This window comes from Chelonia mydas, chromosome 3 (genome assembly GCF_015237465.2).
Source record: "Chelonia mydas isolate rCheMyd1 chromosome 3, rCheMyd1.pri.v2, whole genome shotgun sequence".
Taxonomy (NCBI): domain Eukaryota; kingdom Metazoa; phylum Chordata; order Testudines; family Cheloniidae; genus Chelonia; species Chelonia mydas.
Window position 1 is genome coordinate 188,501,693 of NC_057851.1, and position 20,043 is coordinate 188,521,735.

Sequence of the window (20,043 nt, forward strand, 5' to 3'; positions counted from 1 at the left end):
CTCCCACACCTTGTGATAGGTGTCCCGCAGCTCCTTCACTTTGACCCTGCACTGCAGTGTGTCCTGGTCATGGCCCCTTTCTGTCATGCATCGTGAAATCTGTCTGTAGGTATCCTAATTCCTATGGCGGAGCACAGCTGGGACTGGACAGCCTCCTTTCTCCAAATGCTGATGAGGTCCAGCAGCTCGGCATTGCTCCAAGCGAGGGAACGCCTGGTGCGTGGAGCAGGCATGGCCACCTGGAAAGATGTGCTGAGACAACTGCATGCATCACCGAGCACACAGGAAGGGGACTTTCAAATTTCAAAAGGAATTTTGGGGATGACGGTTGGTCACCTGAGGGCAGGACGGTAGAGTTCAAACCGACGAAGAGAGAGGTGAGAACAGGCATTGTGGGACACCGCCCGGAGGCCAGTCGCAGCACTGTAATTGCCACAGTGTCTACACTGGGATTGCAGCGCTTTAGCCCCGGCGCAGAAAGTTGTACCCCTCTTATTGGGGTTGGTTTTTTTACAGTGCTACAACTGCACAGTTTCTGTGCACTAAGTTGCTTGGCAGTGTGTACACCTTGGGAGTTACAGTGCAGAAACTTGCCAGTGTAGACAGGGCCTTAGTCTCTAGGCAATATACAAATTATAGGAGAGCGTCAAACTTCTGCACTTGCAGTTTGAATACAACTCTGGCTGTTGGGGATTTCTGCCACGTAGCAGTAAATATAATATGAAAAAATTGAGTGAAGTTTACAGATAGTTTGAGTGAAAATCCTGTAGGCTCCATCACAAGCATTTAATATTAAACACATTTATTTACCAATTTCTCTGTTGTAACCTCCAATAAATACCTTTTGTTTTATGTGTTGAGTTGCTGCTGACTCAAATATTGGGAGAAATCCTGGTTGGTGTTTTAAGGAGAATAGACGTATTGGAGCATAAGTTTTCGTGAGTGAATACCCACGCATCTGACTAAGTGGGTATTCACCCACGAAAGCTTATGCTCCAATACGTCTGTTAGTCTGTAAGGTGCCACAGGACTCTTTGCCACTTTTACAGATCCAGACTAACGTGGCTACCCCTCTGATACTTAAGGAGAATGTTATCTTTTGTCGTCTTAAAGTGGCAAGGAGAGTGGCCCGAGTAGTGGTTGCTGGGCAGAACAGGACTGCAGTCTTTCCTCCATAGTAATGCCAAAAGAGGACATAGTGATAGTGTTGTGAAGAAGAGGACTAACCACCTGGAGCTACCAGCAGAAGTGGCGCAAATATGTCCTCTGGAATGGCGCCTGAAGCATGAAGGAGCCTATGAATGTTTAGCATATCTGGCATGTAAATACCTTTCAATGCCGGCTACAAAAGTGCCATGCGAATGCCTGTTCTCACTTTCTGGTGACATTGTAAATAAGAAGTGGTCAACATTATCTCCCGTAAATGTGAACAAACTTGTTTGTCTTAGTGATTGGCTGAACAAGAAGTAGGACTCAGTGGACCTGTAGGCTCTAAAGTTTTACATTGTTGTTTTTGAGTGCAGTTATGTAACAAAAAAATCTACATTTGTAAGTTGCATTTTCATGATAAAGAGACTGCACTACAGTACTTGTATGAGGTGAATTGAAAAATACTATTTCTTTTGTTTATCATTTTTAGAGTGCAAATATTAGTAATCAAAAAATAATATAAAGTGAGTACTGTACACTTTGTATTCTGTGTTGTAATTTAAATCAACATATTTGAAAATGTTGAAAAACATCTAAAAATATTTAATACATTTCACTTGGTATTCTATTACTTAACAGTGCGATTTAAAACAGATTTATCGTGATTAATTTTTTTAAATCACGATTAATTTTTTTGAGTTCATCATGTGAGTTAACTGCGATTAATCGACAGCCCTACTCTAAATGCATTCCTCACTCTCCATCATCAAAGAAAGAGCAAGGTGGGTAGTGACCCTGTCAGCATGTTTTCTGAGAGAATGTGACAGGGTGTACCAGGCCCTGAGGCCCCCTGCTGGAGGCCCTGCAGTCTTACCACACCCCACCCCAGAAAGAACAGTAGAGGTGAGTCCTCCAGGCTGCCTAAAGTGTCTGTGGACAAAAACAGACAATTGGAGAGAAGCTGCAAAGAGCAGCCAATCAGAATGCACCAGCTAAAAGGAGCTGCAGGGCCTGAGCAGGGTCAGTTGTAAAGGAGCAAGGATGGTGCTCCTAGCTGGCTGAATGAGCTGCAGTACCAGATACAGAGCAGTTGCTGACTAGAACCTGTAGAAGATTGCTGGGTCTTAAGCTAGAAGAACCCTGAGGTAAGAGCAAAGCTGAAGGGGCTGTGTGGGAAGTGGCCCAGGGAACAGTAGCAGCAGCAAATAGTTAAAAGGGATGCAGCAGGAGGCTACTATTTATAGAGTCCCTTGGTTGGGACCTGAAATAGTGGAGGGTGGGAGCTGAACCAGACCCAGAGAGGGCTGGAGACCCTGAAGAGAGCCAGCAGTTAATTGAACTGCTTCCACAACTTCAGGTAAAGCCACAGAAAGCTGCTTGAAATTCATCCACCTTCTCTCCCTGCTCCTGCAGCAGTCCCTAGTGCTGCCTGCTTTCCACTCAAGCTTTTCTTTTCTTTTCTCCTGCCACAAGCCCCACAGAGCCACCAAATGACAAGGACTGCTCACTCCAAGGAGAATAGAGCCTTGTGATGAGTGGGGGAAAGAGGGTGAGCAAAAATAAGAGTAGGGTCTACTGGAAGCATGGGTGAGAGGGAGGACCCACAAGAATAAACAACAGAAGAAAATAAAAGGACCAGATAGGCAAAGACATACAAGCCAGAGAAAATGTAAAGGGGGGAGGGGAGGAAGCAAGATGTCAACTTTCCAAAAATAGGGGACCTATTTAATAGGGGACCTATTAAAAACACCCCACTTGTGTTAATAGAGTTTTTTGTTTTTTTTTTAATCTCGATCATTAATGATTAGCATAAATTATTTTTGTGTGGTGTTTTTTTTTTTTTAAATGTCTATTAGTTTGCAAGTGCTGGCATGATCAAACTGTGGTCAGCAAAAGGTTAATATTTCCAACAGTAGTTCCCACAAACAATTGTGAATCAGTAGGGGAACTTGGTCCTATAAATCCCAGTGTTCTGTAGAGAGGCCCTGATTCAAAACATTTTAAGCATGTATGCCAACATGTACACTAAAACCTTGCATAAAATTACCACTACAGTTCAATGCTTCTGTGACAGATTTGGAGTGGCCAGTAATCATTTATGATTACTGTACGTTGGCCTGGTTATTGGGGTGATTTCTGAAAGACTCCTTTTGAGTTACAGCAATATAGTCAATCTGGAAAAACACACAGGAAGAAAAGTGGCTCAAGATAAGCCATGTCTTAGCAAACACTTGAGAGCTGTTAAGGGATAATGCCAGAACCGAACTGGTGATCCACAAGTGCCTGCAGAACCATAGAGAAATACCCCTTCTGATTAATGTACTTGGTGGCTAGGTGGTCTGGTGCCAGAATTGGAATATGCGTGCCATCTATCGTCCCTCCGCAGTTAGGGAAGCCCATTTGTGCAAAGCCATCCACAATGTCACGCACGTTGCTCAGAGTCATGGTCTTTCGGAGCAGGATGCGATTAATGGCCCTGCACGCTTCCATCAACACAAGTCCAACGGTCGACTTTCCCACTCCGAACTGGTTAGCGACCGATCGGTAGCAGTCTGGAGTAGCCAGCTTCCACAGTGCAAGTGCCATGCACTTCTCCAATGACAGGGCAGCTCTCATTCTTGTGTCCTTGCACCGCAGGGCTCGGGCAAGCTCATCACACAGTCCCATGAAGGTGGCTTTCTTCATCCGAAAGTTCTGCAGCCACTGCTCGTCATCCCAGATGTGCATGACTATGTGATTCCACCACTTAGTGCTTGTTTCCCGAGCCCAAAAGCAGCGTTCCACTGTGGTCAGCACCTCCGTGAATGCCACAAGCAATCTCATGTCATAGCTACTATGCGTGACGAGATCAATGTCGCACTCCTCTTGCCTTTGTAGTTTAAGGAATAACTCCACTGCCACTTGTGACATGTTAGTGAGAGCGACCAGCATATTGGTCAACAGTGCGGGATTCATTCCTGCAGACCGAAAAGGCAGAGCGTGCAGTATGCAAACCATTGACAGATGGTGCCAAATGCGGACGGAAGCACAGGGATTTCTGTGATGCAAAGCAATGCATCACAGGGCATTGGGACAGGACCCACAATGCCCTGCGACCTCCTCCGCCTTCCCACAACTCTTAGCAGCAGAAGAGGAAGAGGTGCTCTGTCAGGTAGCTGCCCAGAGTGCACCGCTCCGAATACTGATGCAAGTGCGAACATGCTATTGCACAGGCAGCTGACAGTGTGAACACACAACAGCGGTTTCCCTTCAGCGCTCTCTGAGCGGCGATGTAACTGCTGGCGATGTAACTCTGCCAGTGTAGACCTACCCTAGGTTGTATCACTATTCTGGTAAATTCCCTTGTTTAGATAAGCCTTTAGAACCTCACTGCTTCAGTCTAAGTCATTATGGTCAGTCCAGAGCTTGTTCTAAAATGGTTATGGCCTATTTGCATTAGCCAGTCAAATTATGTTAAAATCCTATTTGCTGACAGCAGTTTAAACCAAAGTTAATTAGCCTAATATATAACCAGGGCCCTGTAGTATTCTCCAATTTGGCAGCATTCACCCCTTATCACAGAATTATGGTCCAGAATCTAAACTTTCATTTGTTAAAAATTATTATGCTAATAACTGCCATCAGGGGGCCTTTCATCCGAAGGCAGTCACAGACCTTATTTAAAACCAATGCATGTGCCTAGCACCCTCTTTCAGGCTCAAAGGAAGGAACAATTAAACCCCTTGATGTAGCCAAACAGCAGCAGACAATGCTCGAGCACTAAGCCACATGGCCAGGTTTGACCAGAGCTATCCCAGGCAGATTAACACTATCAGTATTTAGCTGGTTGCAGATACAGGGGCTGGAATGCTGATCTGAAGGCTGTGTACTTTGAATAGTGGAAGCCTGGAGAAGAAGCTGTGACTTGATGGTGACCCTGAGAGGAAGCAGAGAAAGAGATTCCTAGGCACATAGTTCACTGGAGCGGCAACCCTGCAAGACCTGGAATGCTCTCCAACTACTTGGCTCAAAGAGATAATGTTACGTAACTATCATTCTAGGTTTTCATAAAGTAATGAATCATCATGGTATCTGACTCCCCTTGATGAAAAGTACACAAAAATCTCTGCCAGCCAGCAAGTTTAAGGTTACTAGTAGCATAAAATATATGTATAAAGTGTGAAGATTATATGAGTTTGATAGAGTGATTATAGGAAAACTAAACTGAAGAGAATAATTTTGTATTTAATTCTCAATGCCTCATCTGCCATTATGTTGCCCATTTGATTAGCTTTGTTAGATCCCTCTGAAGTTCATGAGTCTTCTGTCCTGATGTGAACCTAAAGAATGTCATCTGCAATTTTGCCAGTGTTCACCCTGTTTTCCAGATTAATAAATTGTATTAATAGTATGAACCCGGTGGTCCTACTCTAATAAACTTTAGCCAGATTAAAACTGACCACTGATTCTTACTTCTTCTCTTCTCCTAGCCAATGTCTCATCCATGACGATATTTTACCTGAATCCTTGACTGCTTGATTTCATTGGCAGCTTCTTGTGAGGGTTTTGTCAACAGTTCTTTTTGACAGTGCAAATAAATTAAATCAATTTATTTTATCTGCTATTTTGTTGACAAGCTTAAAAAATTCTCTAATGGATTATTAGTGAAGCACAGTTTTCATTGCAAATATATATATACTTTGTTACAAAAAATTAAATATGTTACCTATCCCAATTTAGCCTCATTTTTACTGGGGGTAGACTCACTTGCAAAGAATAATGTCCATCTTGGCTAAAGGCAGTCTCTGGCTTCAGTCCATTTGCAAACAATGGAATATAGTAGCCATTTTAATAAGGGCAAAATTTATGAGCACATCCCAGTTCTATCATGACATTACAAACAGATTAAAATAAAAAAAAATTGAGACACACAATTATATTAAAATATGGCAACTCTATCTTCTAAGGAACTCTCCCCAATATAGCTTTTCAATATAACCAAGCAGAACCATAGATGGCTCTACACATTGTTTATGTCTGTGCACCAGCTGCTTACTTGGTTTGTAACCCTGTCAGCTAAAAGAAAAGGAGTACTTGTGGCACCTTAGAGATGAACAAATTTATCTGAGTGTAAGTTTATGCTCAAATAAATTTGTTTGTCTCTAAGGTGCCACAAGTACTCCTTTTCTTTTTGTGGATACAGACTCACACAGCTGCTACTCTGAAACCTGTTAGCTAAGTATTTCACCCCACAAGCAGTCTAGACTGGCCTGATTGCATTCCTACAACCAGTTTGGTGCTGTCAGCTGTGTACCTGGCTTGGCCAGTCCTCCTTCCTTCCATCTCATGGTGTGGCAGAGCACAGGAGTGCACTACCCCAGTCATTGCTGAGGCCTGTGTGTATTTGCATTAAGTACTTTATCTGTGCTTGTTGAGGCACTAAGGGACAGCTGTCCAGATTTTCCCAGAAGGCACTGATGCATGCAAACAGGATTAGGCAACATTGCCAATGCCAATTGTTCAAAAATCATGGGAGAAAAGGTGGGTGAGGTCATATCTTTTACTGGACAACTTCTGTAGGTGACAGGTTTCAGGGTGGTAGCCGTGTTAGTCTGTATCAGCAAAAACAACAAGAAGTCCTTGTGGCACCTTAGAGACTTAACACATTTATTTGGGCATAAGCTTTCGTGGGCTAGTTTATGCCCAAATAAATTTGTTAGTCGCTAAGGTGCCACAACGACTCCTTGTTTTTTCTGTAGGTGAGAGAGATAAGCTTTCGAGCTTACACAGAGCTCTTCTTTGTGTCCCTGGGGGAGTGCAGCTGGCTCAGGACTTGAAGACATGCTCTGTGCAAGCTCAAAAGCTTGTCTCTTTCACCTGTGAAAGTTGGTCCAATAAAATATATAACCTCACCCTCCTTGTCGCTCTAATATCTTGGGACCAACACAGCTACGACACAGCATACACAAATCATGAGCCAGGCCTCACAAAAATCATGTGAGTTTAAATATATATGTACATATATTTTTTTATGGGCCTTTGGAGTTCTGAGACTTTAGCGTGCTCTCAGGTCATGTTTTCAAGACATTCTCCGCAGCCACAGGGGATAGAAACTTAGCTTTTGGTTTCGTTTTATAACGAAAGCTGAGATTCTCACGTAGGCACTGGATTCCAGGAGCTGGGGTTTCGAGGAAACACCCCCCCAGTATGGCATGACTGGTGATTAAAATTGCCAGTGTCCTCAACGCTGCAACTGGGGATGGACACAGGGGACCCCAACTTCAAGCTTCTTTATCCAGGGGGAGCCGTGGGGTGAGTCCTCTTTTCTTTGTGAGCGGCTGAAGGAGTGTCCCAAAGGGTTGCAGAAAGAAACCCAGCACTTGCAGTGTGTCCAGGGCCTTCCCTGGCCCAGTCCTAGTCTGCTCTGCCCCAGGATCGAGCCCAGCCCCACAGGGGTTGGGGCAGGGCCTGCCTGCACCCCGGAGAAGGGGGCCGCGGCCGGGCACGGTGCCGTGAGGGATGCTCGGACGCTGCTGAGGCAGGATTTGGCGGAGGCTCCTGTGTAACCCCCTGCCCAGGCCTCCGCCCCGCTGCCGCTGCCCCCGGCGCTGGCAGCCCCGCTCCCCATCCGGCGGCTCCCTGTAGCGCCGGCGGCTCCTCCCCGTCTCCGGCGGGGCTGCGGGGAGAGGCGGCGCCTGAGCGCGGCCTGCCCGCCGCCGGCCCGGCACAGCTCCCTGAGCCTAGCGGGGGGGGCGGCGCTGGGCAGACGGTGGCGGCGACGTGTCGCTGCGGAGGCGCTGGGGACGCGCTAGGCCGCGCCGGCTATTCCGGTGCCCGCCAGAGCCGCGGCCGGGGATCCCGCAGGTACAGAACGGCGCCGGCCCCACGGAGGCCCCGCGGCGGGACGGGGAACCCGGCCCGAGCCCCGCGTTCCTGGCCTGGTCCGGCTGCACGCCCCGAAAGCGGGGCAGGCTGGACACCGTGTCCCCCCGGGCACAGGCTGTGTCTGCCCCCGCTCCCTCCGGTGCATGGGCTGGACACCAGGACCCTCCCCTCCACCGCCCAGGGCACAGGCTGGACTCCATGTCCCCCCTTCCCCTCCACCGCCCAGGGCACAGGCTGGACTCCATGTCCCCCCTTCCCCTCCACCGCCCAGGGCACAGGCTGGACTCCATGTCCCCCCCGGCACGGGCTGGCTCCTTAACCTTTCCTCCAGTGGAGCTGCACTTTGCCAAGGCCCAGGCCAGCCAGCTTTTCCCCTTCTTCCACTGCACCGGGAGACAAGTGCAGTGTCTCTCCTCCACCATCATAAGTCCTAGACCCCAGACACGATCCTTTTCCTCCCTTCTCACAACCAGCCCTCAGCCAGGCAGCTCCTTCTCTCCTAACCTGCCATGCAACTCCACTGTCCCAGAGGAAAGGCTGGTTCCTTCTCTTCTCCCCTCCTTCTCCTGCCAGGTACAACATGATCCCTAGGGTCGGGCTGGCTTATCAGCTTACAAAAGTTACGTTTTTCCAAAATGTCATTTTCAGGTGCTTTTGGTGTGTTTGTTTTGACTTAGTGTTTCCCAGTGTGTGCGTGGTTGGTTGGGGGGCGGGGAGGGGAGAGTGGAGGGAGTTGGAGTTTCACTGCTGTATTTCCCTAGCCCTCCATACACACTGTCTTCTAGTCTGAGGATGACTTTCTGTGATTCTTTTTGGAGCCTTTCAATGCTGATCTTGATTGGCTGAGAGAGGTTATGCTTCCGGACCCTTTCAGTCTAGTAGTCACAAAGAACCAAGTTAAACTATAAGCTTGGATGTTGCACGTGATGTTATCACACATGCGGACTTTTACTAGCTACCAAGCAAACCCACTCATAAACAGTTTTGTTTCCAAGACCATGTGCTGAGTGGTTTGTTTTTGGTATTTGGGGGGGGGGGGGAAAGAGGTAAAATAGAGTAAGCATTAAGGTGAAGTTATAAAGTAATGGACATACTATATATGTTGCAAAGATTTGCATTCTGCATTGCATATGCCTTATTTGTATTTCCATGTTAAAATTTGAATATCACCTTAGAGTGAAACTGACAATTCTGAACTATTGTGCTTTCCCCCTCCTTAACCACAATGTTGAGTTAAGCATGGAAATGTCAACTTTAATTTTGAATTTCCGGGATGTTATTCACCTTTACCTTAGTTTAATGTGGAGTTCTTCATTTAGGTCATCAACATATTTTCGTGAGTTACAAAAACAGATTTTTTTCTGTATGATGGAACTGGAAGAGATATGAAGACTGCCTTCTTGAGATATTCTTGGAGTATTGTCACTAAGGTACTGTAGAGTTAATGGCATAATTTATCAGATGTGTATTTTATAAGTAACTGCCCCCTGTGTAAAGAAATAACATGCTTATATTTGTGACAAATGCAATGGGTTTTCCTAGAGATAGTCTCTGTCCTAATAACAATTATGGGAATAAGGAAATAGAAGCAAAAAAAGTTTGTTTCTGTAATGCGATAAGGATTTGATGGCCTATTGGAGCCATACATTTGATTTATAAGTACTTATGGGCTCAGGTAGCAAAAACCAGGATTTAAAAAAAGGGGTTAACGTGATATGAGAAAATGGGGAATAACTCTTTCCTTGATACAGTAGGTCTTGCTTATGTATGGGAGATACCTATATACCATAGCATGGTGTTATCCTGCTATTATATTTTTGTAGGAAGATTGCCTTCTATCCCTTTGACTTCTCAGTTTCTTTCTACTATTGGCATCTTGCAGGGATTTCTTTCTACTTGTTGGCATTTTGTAGGTTTTTTCTGGTTTTAAATTTCAGTGAACCTAATCCTGTAATTTATTAACTTTTAGATTTAAGTGTACAGAAATTTGTATTTGTCTAGGGATCTATCCACCACCATTTGTCAGCTTTTCAGGGCTTTAAGTGTGGGTGATGGTTGATCGATTGATTGATTTATTATTACTCTAGTTATATCATGGCTGAGGAAGACTATCTTAACAAGAGGCAGTCCTGTAGAGCATGAAAATGTAATGTAGACACAGGGCCTGTTCCTGTTCCCATGAAAGCCTTTGGGAGTAGGTTGCTGCCTCTAGAGGGTATATGAGTAAAATGTAGAATGCCTAGAGCTTACTAATTTACCAGACACCTACTGCCATCTAGTCAGAGGCTGACGGGAAATATGAGAGTGGCCTTCATGGAGAAGTCTGGGGGTAATTCACTGTGAGAGGCTGAGGTTCTTCCACCGCACTCTCAGCTGTTGAGAAGAGTGCTGGGATTCCTACTGAATTCTCTCCTCCTCCCCCGAGGCTCTGTCTTTTATCACCTGTGTGAAGCAGGTGTCTGATAAATATGAAGTCATATCCCCCACCCCTCTTTCCTTCACCTCCAGCTAAGTCTTAACAAAACACTTGCTCCTGGTAAAATTTTGCTTGTGTGCATAAAGCTGGAGAGCCGCTGCTTCCTGGAGGAGTTGGGGAAGGCAGGGAGCAGAGTGACCTAGGCACTACTTGCTCTTTTTTAGGAGCACAGGGAGGGGTAGGGACTAGGACTGCACAAGCACCATTTTTCCTTTAAGAGGAACTGCGCAATTGTGGAAACCACTTCTGTTATTCCTGTTGAGGCTTTGGGGGAGCAAGGCATAGTGGGTCCCTTGTGAAGAAGGGGAACTGAGAGGCCAGAGGCCTCCTTCATATCTAGCGTGGGTGGCAGCTCCAGAGGAAACTTGCAAAGAAATAGGGAGGCCCAGTATTCATTATTTGGATGATCCCAAAATTCATTAATGGGAGAGCCCCAAATTAAAGAGGGTAGCATGGAGGGAGAGCTGAGAATTCATCAGTTGAGGGCAGTATGACAAGAAGAGATTCTGCCTGTGTGTGAAGTATGCATTTTTCACAGGCTCATAATTCAGTTAAATCAAAAGTGACTTTCAGCAGAACATTCAAAGGTGGTGCTTCTCATTGAAGGATATTTACCTGCCAAATTTTAACTTTCTGATCCTAGCCATTTCCATTGTAGAATATATTGTGACTTTCTTTTAAACAACTCTTTTTATAATGGGGAAAGAGTCATTTCTGCATGTGCCTCTTACTCAAAAAAAAGCAGAACCATTTTTGTTCAAATGTTCCAAAATATTCACTTTCAGACAGAGACCAAGCCTAGAACATTTCAGCCTGAAAACTGGGATTTGCAGAACTTTGAGTGTCTTAAAACAGTGGGTGAGAATGGAAATGCTTATACAGTCTTCAATAAGCAGTTGCTGCTTCTCCGAGATAAGTGTGGCACAGAATCCCTTTTTATTATAAAAAGTGTTTTAAACTTTTGGCGACATATATTTTGAAAAAGAATATTGTAAACAGTGATGTGATATCATCTGCTTTAAACATTGTCATAATTGTATTGTTCTGAAACATGACAAGCTCATGTTCTGTTTTTAATTTTATATAAGTACATCCATTTATTATTTTAGAAAATGGAAACCATCTGATGGTTGTTCAGTGGTTTATGTGAAAAGAATTGATCCTCTCACTTGAGCGCCTAGTGGTCAGGCGTTCATATCACAAAAGCTACCATCAGAACTGACACTTATTGGTGTCCTTGTTGATGGTCAGCAGAGAAGCGAAGGATTGAATGGTCTTTTCTGCTATCTAGCTACTTACTCTTAGAGGTGACTTCCTATCTAACCTCTCCCATAAATGGGTTGAGGCCCATTGTCGAGGCAGTGTGATGAATGCTGAACTGCTACAGAGCGTGCTGTACCTGTTTGTGGGTATAAGCTCTTTTGAAAACCTGGCCATTCTTTTTAGAAAGTTAGGGTTGGATTCCCCAGTCTGCTGTGGGCACTTTGCACTGCATAAGCCGCACAAATTGGCCCTGAAATGGCTGAAGATAGTTGGTGGAGAATTCCCTTTCCACAGGGGAACTCTCTTTGGCATAAGCATGACCTCTGTGCAGCCCTAATTTGTACAAGGGTTGAGTAGGCCTCAAGCAGCTCTTAACCTGCCATGAAAATCAAGGCCTGAATATTTTAATCTTTTTGCCATGTCTGGAGTATTTTCTCATTCCCTCCTTAAAATACCCCATTCTACAGCTACTTTCTTTAGCTGAGCTCTAGGTGAAACTCCTAATGAAGCTCATCAGTATTGCTCTTTGTTCAGCTACAGGTGTTTCTGTGAAGCGACGTGAGCTGCTCCTCTCTCACTCCTTTTCCAAGCGGACCGTGTACCATATCTGTAGTACTACCGGTCCCTATCAGCTGAGGGAGCAATATATTTTACCCAGAAATTAAACCAGGGTCTCTCGTGTAGCAGTGTGGACTACTAACCACGAGGCCTGTTCTTATAGATTAATATAATATTTTTATGCTTCGTTACTTGTTTCAGAATAATTTCATCAGAGCTGACATTTGAAGAACTTGCTGTACAATGACCTAAATAGCTATATGTATTCAGTGTGTGTCTACTTGGCATTAATTACAGAAGTATCAAAGAGCCAACTGTCAGTGGCCCACAATTGTGTCATGTTTTTAGAGTCAAAGAAGCTATCTAGTTATGGTCTCTACATAGGGTTGCCGACCCTCCCAGTTTGGCCGGAAGTCTGCCGGAATTGGGGTCGATCTCCCGGAAGCTACTGAAGCCAATCCCAGAGAACTGAGGCTGCTAAAAGTCCAGCACTGCAGCGGGGCTAAGGCAGCTCCCTACCTGTCTGGGCTCCGCGCGCCTCCCGGAAGCGGCTGGCACCATGTTCCTGCAGTCCCTAGGCTCTGTGCACTGCCCCCACCCCGAGTGCCAACTCTGCAGCTCTCATTGTCTAGGAGCGGGGAACCTTGGCCAGTGGGAGCTGCGGGGGCAGTGCCTGCAGATGGGGCAGCGCGCAGAGCGGCCAGGCCACCCCTGAGCCTAGGAGCCGCTGCCGGACATGTCGCCGCTTCCAGGAGCCACCCAAGGGAAGCACCTCCCAGCCAGAGCCTGCACCCCGAACCCCTTCCTGCATTCCAACCCCCTGCCCCAGTCCCCTCCCACAACCAAAGTCCCTCCCAGAGTCTGCACTCCGAACCCCTCCTGCACCCCAACCACCTGCCCCAGCCCTGAGCCCCCTCCCGCACCCAAACTCCCTCTCAGAGCCCGAACCCCTTCCTGCACCCCAACCCCCTGCCCCAGTCCTCTCCTTCACCAAAACTCCATCCCAGAGCCCGCACCCCAAACCCCCTCCTGCATCCCAACCCCCTGCCCCAGTCCTGATCCCCCTCCCGCACCCAAACTCCCTCCCAGAGCCTGCACCCCAAACACCCTCCCGCACGCCAACCCCCTGTCCCAGGCTCAGTCCAGAGCCCCCTCCTGCACCCAAACTCCCTTCCAGAGTCCACACCCCCTCCTGTAGTCCAACCCCCTGCCCCAGGCTCAGCGTGGAGCTTGCTCCCACACTCTGAACCCCTTGGCCGCAGCCCAGAGCCCGCACCCCAGCCTCCGCCCAAGCCAGTGAAAGTGAGTGAGGGTGGGGGAGAGCGAACGACCGAGGGAAGGGGGCTGGAGTGTGTGTGTGTGGGGGGGGTGTCTCGGAGAAGGGGCCGGTCAGGGGTGTGGCCTTGGGGAAGGGGCGGGGCAAGGGTGTTTGGGTTTGTGCGATTAGACAGTTAGCAACCCTATCTTGGCACCTGAAACAAAATGGGCAAGAAAAAGTCTGCCGTTAAGTACAATAGCCACATCCTGATTTCAGGTTAGTGCTGTTTGTTGTTGAGAACTAAAATTGCAGCAGATGAGAGGAAATGTGTATGTTACAGATGTTCTCACAATTCATGTGGTACGTGCATAAACTGTGAAATTTCAGTTTGGAATAGCTTGTTTATAAGGATACTAAAATATCCCTACAATTCTTCTGGTAGTATCTGTAGATTTCTTCTGCCCTGTGTCTGGTTGTGTGTGTGTGTGTGTATATATATATATATATATATATTCATACACATACCTGCAGAATGTACAGTGAAGTTTTTATTATAGTCTTTTCATTTTCTATTCTGTCCTACTCTTATATTTTAAAGGGATGACATCAATTTAAAAATCATATTTAACTGTTTTTGCTTTAACTTTAAGCTTTAACTTGCTATTACTAAGATTATTTCAACTGAAAAATGAGAGAAGTGGTTTGGGGTTTTTTGTTTGTTTATTTTCTGTTTGACTGCATAAAATTAGTTTCCTCTGAGATTGTGCGGGTTTTTCAGACACACAAAAGGGAGAGAGAAACATTTTTTTTTTAAATTAAAAAATGGCAATAAAACTACAGAAATCGGCTGGGGCAGTTTTACTTCAAATGGTTTCTAACTCATTTCTTATATTCATAAGCAAAAAGAAAAGGAGGACTTGTGGCACCTTAGAGACTAAGAAATTTATTTGAGCCTAAACTTTTGTGAGCTACGGCTCACTTTATCGCTCGATTTCAAGTTGACATTGTCACTCACTTATTGTGAGACATAAGGAAGGTAATTTTAAAATAATATTCACTGGTGTATTTAAACTGAGCTGCCTCTGCTGCTGCTGGTCCATTTTTTATAGAAAGGCATATCAGTCCTGCACAAGGTCCTCCAAATCACCCTGCACTGCAGCACTGCTTTTATCCAAGTGAAAGCCCATAGCATTAGTTTCAGTTATCCAAAATAGAGCATATTTGATAAATATTTGACTATAATATTAATTCACCTGATTCCAGCAGAAGCTTAATTACAAAATTGCCAATATACCATTTGAGGTGTGTATGATCTGCTAATTAGAACGTGGTTATAGGCACATAGGCAAGCACATAAATCTGATGCATTCATTTAGAAAGGCCGAGAGGCTAAGTGGATGAGACTTTGGGGCTACTGTGTTAGAAACCTTGGTTCTTTTCCCAGTTTTGACCTTGTGCAGTTTGTGCATCCTGATCTACCCTTAAAAGTTAGGTCAACATAGCTACAGTGCTTAGGGGTTTGAAAAATTCTCACTGTGAGTGCTGCAGCTATGCTGACGTAGCCTCCAGCGTAGATGCATTTGGAAGAATGCTTCCGTTGACCTAGCTGCCATCCCTTGGGGAGGTGGAATTCCTACAGCGAAGGTTCTGGCACCATAGCTGTGCTGTTGTAGCACATGTAGTGTAGACATCTCCTCTCTTGTTTCATTTATAAAAGAAGTTGGGGAAGTGATACTTGGCTGCTTCTTAGGGTATGTCCTCACTGCAGCGTTAACTTGGGCTCTTACTTGGGTGTTATCCATAATGCCCCTCCAATCCACACACACACAACCCTCTCCCCTGAATTTGGTGGTGCTTTAAAACTGGGCAAACTGATGGTCTAGGCTAGAATTTGGGTGCCACTTTCACTCGGGGTGGTAAGCTGCCCACCTTGCAGTGAGGACACAGGCTAAGTCACTTGAGTGCTCATAGTCCTCCAACGCCTTCCCATGATTCCCCCTACCTCCACCCCATCCTCCCATCTTCCTGTAAGGACAGACAAGTTCTCCCACAATTCACTGGGAAAGTCTGACTGGCTCAGCGTACTACAACACAATAAAACATGGGGTATGCCACCAGAAGTCCTAGCACACACAGGTGAGTGTAACATCAGTGAGGACTTTGTGGCGTGGTTTCTCACACTCACTGGGCTAGCCCAAGTGCTGATTACCTGAGTTAACTCTGCAGTGAAGACCTACCCTTAGTTTAGGCCTATGAGACTTAGGTCACTGTTAAGGGATGTGAAGCTCATAAAAATATTAATACCTGTCAGCAAAAGAAGTGAGATTTCAATCTCCTGGCTTGTAGAGTGGGGAGGCTGGTACAGGCACCACCAGGAGGCTTGGGATAGTGCACAGTGCAGTTGGTACGCACATAAAATCTGGCTGGATTTTCCTGGGGATTATAAAGGCACCTCTCTGACTCCAGGTCTAAGTGTGACACTAAGCACCCCTGAATTCACACCTTACACATTATTGTAATAATCTTTTTACAAAATATGCCTTGTGTGGGGTCATTTGAAAACTAATAACTTACTGAACATTAATATTCATGTGTGATGGATGTACGCAGTGGGTATTAGGAGTTATAGGTACATGCTAGACTTACGGCTAAAGTGTGTTTAAACTAGGCATGTCAGGGGGAGTTGTTAAACAAATCAATCCTAAACTTACATATAAGCAGTAAACAGGACCATCAAGACAGCATGGGGAAGAGATGGCAGGAAACAGAAAATTTCAGCAAACAGCCTTTGGGGAAGAAAGAGCATGGAGCTTCGTTCACCACGAGACTCCATCTCGTTCTCCTGATAGGTTGAATAAATTTTACTTGGAAGAATCATTTCAAAGGTTTACTGCAGGTCTGAACCTCAAGTGATAAGCAATTGAATCAACTGATTGTATTATAAGAGTGCAGAGAGTGAGATCTTTTCTGAAAGCTAATGACACACTGGTGATTAATATCACTATGAAATGTAGATATCAACACGAAATGAGGAACTATGGATATTTAATGATAATAAGTTTTAAAGTCTGTGGCAAAACAGGGAGAAACAAGTTCCCTCCCTGCCAGGAAGAATGTCGCTATTTACCTTCCTCCTATGTAAATTAAACATGGTGGAATCCAAACAGTTCAAGCCCCATTTAGGTACAGGGGGCTGGGAAGCCCACAGGAAGAGACAAACTGCATGAGGCCATCCTGCCTCTTAAAGCAACATCATTGAACTTTGGAAGATATAAGCAAAGACAAAAGCTGTCTTTGGCATTGATCACAGGACAGATACAAGGGAACAGAACTCTTACAAGCTGAGAAATATGGGCCCATCAGCCAAGGGGGGTTGAAGTCTCTGGGAACTGCATATAGGTGAGGAAAAAAATCTCAAACAAAGCCTATACTTGGCTAGATTAAGTTTTAGACTTTTTAGAAGCGTGTTTTGTCTTGGTTTTTTTACTTGTAACTCTATCTTCGTTCTTGATACTTGAACTCACTTAATCCTATATATATTGTGATAATAAATTTCTTGTATTTTTACTGTCAGCCAACTCAGTGCTGTCTTTAAAGGGAAGGGTGTATTCACCCCAGTTAAATTAATAAGCTGGTAGGTTTTGTGTTTTTAGAGGAACAAAAAAAAAGATCGTTTCTCTGAACTATCCAGGAGAGGGCCTGGACATTACACAGCACACGGTTTAGAGAAAAATTCAGAACTGGGAGTGTGTTGCTGTCACTCTGCAAGTTGTAACCCAGGTTGGTGGAAGCCAGAGTGGGGCTGTAGGACGAGACACAGGCTGTTGAACCAGGGCTGTCTACATGCTGATAGGTTGGCAATGAGCGTCCTAGGCTGGGAGCTATAACAACAAAGAGTTGTGAGTCACACAGAGTTGCAGGGCAAGTGGTAACACAACCCCTTACTGACCTGGATTGGACCCCGAACTGCTGTCACATTAATTCCCTGCCAAATTTGAACTTCCTAGTCTAAAATCCTGGAGTGTTAAAACTATTCAAAAAATGGTCAGAAACAATTTTCATTTTGGCAAAATGACTGATTTTTCCCTAACCTCATTCTCCCAAACAGCTTAACCATTTTTGCTAAAACTTAGAGCATGGAAAATTTCAGGCAAAGAGTTAGTCTGTTATAAGCAACTGAAAACAAGACTTGTAATGGGAAGTGTAATACAGTCTTAATATAGATGTTGCTACGCACTCCATCTATAATAGTTTTCGTATTATGAAGTTAGAAAGATGTTATGTTAACCAGACTTTGTATGATAATGCAGTGACTAATTTAGACACTGCCTAGCCAGAAGGCTAAATCTACCAGCACAGCAATAGATAAGGGGGCCATGAGTGAGGTCACAGGACATCCTGTGGGAAGCTCAACTCCTTGCCATCAGCTGGTGAGAAACAGGAAGACTCTGGAATTTCTGCCAGGGTGCTGTCTCTGGACTCTGTTAGAGGTTCCTCCGTTTGTTTGTGTCTCTGGCTAATGGGTGTCCTTACATATTTGTAGCTGCTACCCCACCCTCACCCTAAACTTTTCCAAATTTGTAGGGTAAGACAAAGCTTTTTCTCTCTCTTCCTTCTCCAGTTCTTCTTGGCTGCTGCAAGGAAGAAGGGGTGGTCTATATTGTACCTTTCCTCTTGCCTTTATTTTTTTGGGTCCTGTTCTCTAGTGCAGTGGTTTTCAACCTGTGGTCCATGGACACCTCGGAGTCTGTAGACTATGCCTAAGGGGTCTGTGAAAGATGACTATGAAAATAAAGTTTCAGATCTCAGAAAAGGCATTCTGTTTTTCTGATCAATCAAAGTATGTGAATACTCCCACCTACAGGTCAAAACCCAGAAGTATTGTTGTTACCATAGAAGCTCACAGTTACTGCCCTTTCTCATGCTGTGTCAAATGCTGTGCTGAGCACATGCAACGATTATAGTTGAATTCTGTTCAGTCAGTTTTCAGTCTAAGACTTCTATGGTAGGGGTCTGCGGACCACAGGTTCAATTTCCAGAGGGGTCTGCACCTCCATTCAGAATTTTTTAGGGCCCTGCAAATGAAAAAAGGTTGAAAACCATTGCTCTAATGAATATCTCTAGTGCATACCTTTTCTATGAATAGCTTTGGTAAGCTGCTGCAGCAGCATGAAACCAACATAATTTTTGACAGTTCCATTTCTGCCCATGGAGCTCCAAAAAGCAGTAGTGATACTGATCAGAGTCTTGTTGTTTTCACCTGTTGCTGCTTGGCAGAGCTGTGAGTGGCAGCAGAGGCCCTGGAGCTGTCTTTCTTCAGACGCAGGAAGAGAACACTGAATCAATTTACACTGGTTCCATAGGCGCCGACTTCTGCTCGTGCTGGTGTGCTTGATCCCACTCTGCCCCCAGCCCCACCCCTACTCTGCCCCGCCCCCCAAACCCCTTCCACAAAGTCCCCGCCCCAACTCCGCCCCCTCCCTGCCCCTATTCCGACGACTCCTCCAAATCCCCGCCCCACCTCTTCCCCGCCTCCTCCCCTGAGCGTGCCACGTTCCCACTCCTCCCCCCTCCCTCCCGGAGCGTGCTACACTGCCAAACAGCTGTTTGGTGGCGGCAAGTGCTGGGAGGTAGGTGGAGGAGCAGGGACGTGGCACGCTCAGGGGAGGAGGGGGAGTGGAGGTGAGGTGGGGCGGGGAGGGGAACTTGGGTGCCGGTGGGTGCAGAGCACCCACTGATTTTTTCCCCGTGGGTGCTCCAGCCCCAGAGCACCCATGGAGTCGGCGCCTGTGACTGGTTCATGTTTGGAAAGTTATCATTTTCTACCGGAAAGACTAGGAACTTATTCTTTTAAATGAAAGCTGAGATTCTGTCCAGGGTGGGTGGAGTTTTCAAGTTGTATATAGGATATGTGAGAATTGTGCCAAGGATTTAACCTTTTTTTCTTGGTTTTAACTTAAACAAACTAGAGATACTCTGTTAACTGAAAAGCACAGAGCAGCTTGTAAAGTGCCGGGATGTGTCTTGGTCCCTCCACAGGGATCTCAGTCTGTGAACTGTATACTTCAACTTGTTGAAGGACCCAGGACCCAGTTTAGTGAATTCTGGTTAACTGTAAAAAAAAGTGAACTGCAGTTGTGCTTCTCTTTTTGTGATATTTCTGTAATTTCATCAATAGGGCAATTGCACTTTATTCAATTGGCCTGAGACTGCTGGAAAAGTGGGTTGCATTTTTATTCCACTTCTAAACCTATATTTTCTGTCTAATCCATGTAATGATTTGTCATACTGAAGCTTGGTTATACAAGTTGTCAGCCAAAATGCGATTAAATTATTTTTTTTAGACATATTATTACTCTAATCCAGTACTTAATTGCAGAGCATCTGAAATATTAATGTCATTAACTTGCACAGTTGCATGTAGTTATTGCAGCACATATTCTCTTGTGACTTGGAAGCTCCGGAGACTGGGCAC

General features: G+C 45.4%; 1 protein-coding gene across 11 annotated transcripts in view; it reads left to right on the top strand.

The window, feature by feature from the left end:
• The first annotated feature begins 7,307 nt into the window (after window positions 1-7,307).
• Window positions 7,308-20,043, top strand: part of VPS54 (VPS54 subunit of GARP complex) — an 82,614-nt gene continuing 69,878 nt past the window's right edge. For 3 of the 11 annotated variants that reach the window (XR_005224950.2, XM_043543975.1, XM_037896075.2), the window contains exon 1: window positions 9,328-9,443. Coding sequence is in view for 4 of the 11 variants with exons in the window: in XM_043543979.1 (XP_043399914.1) it covers window positions 9,399-9,443; window positions 11,275-11,343 (114 nt within the window). In the remaining 7 variants the exon portion in view is untranslated. Of the gene's footprint in view, window positions 7,441-7,860; window positions 7,993-9,327; window positions 9,444-11,274; window positions 11,348-20,043 lie in introns of those variants that run through there. The other 8 variants (XM_043543977.1, XM_043543982.1, XM_043543979.1 and 5 more) reach the window with 7 other exon arrangements.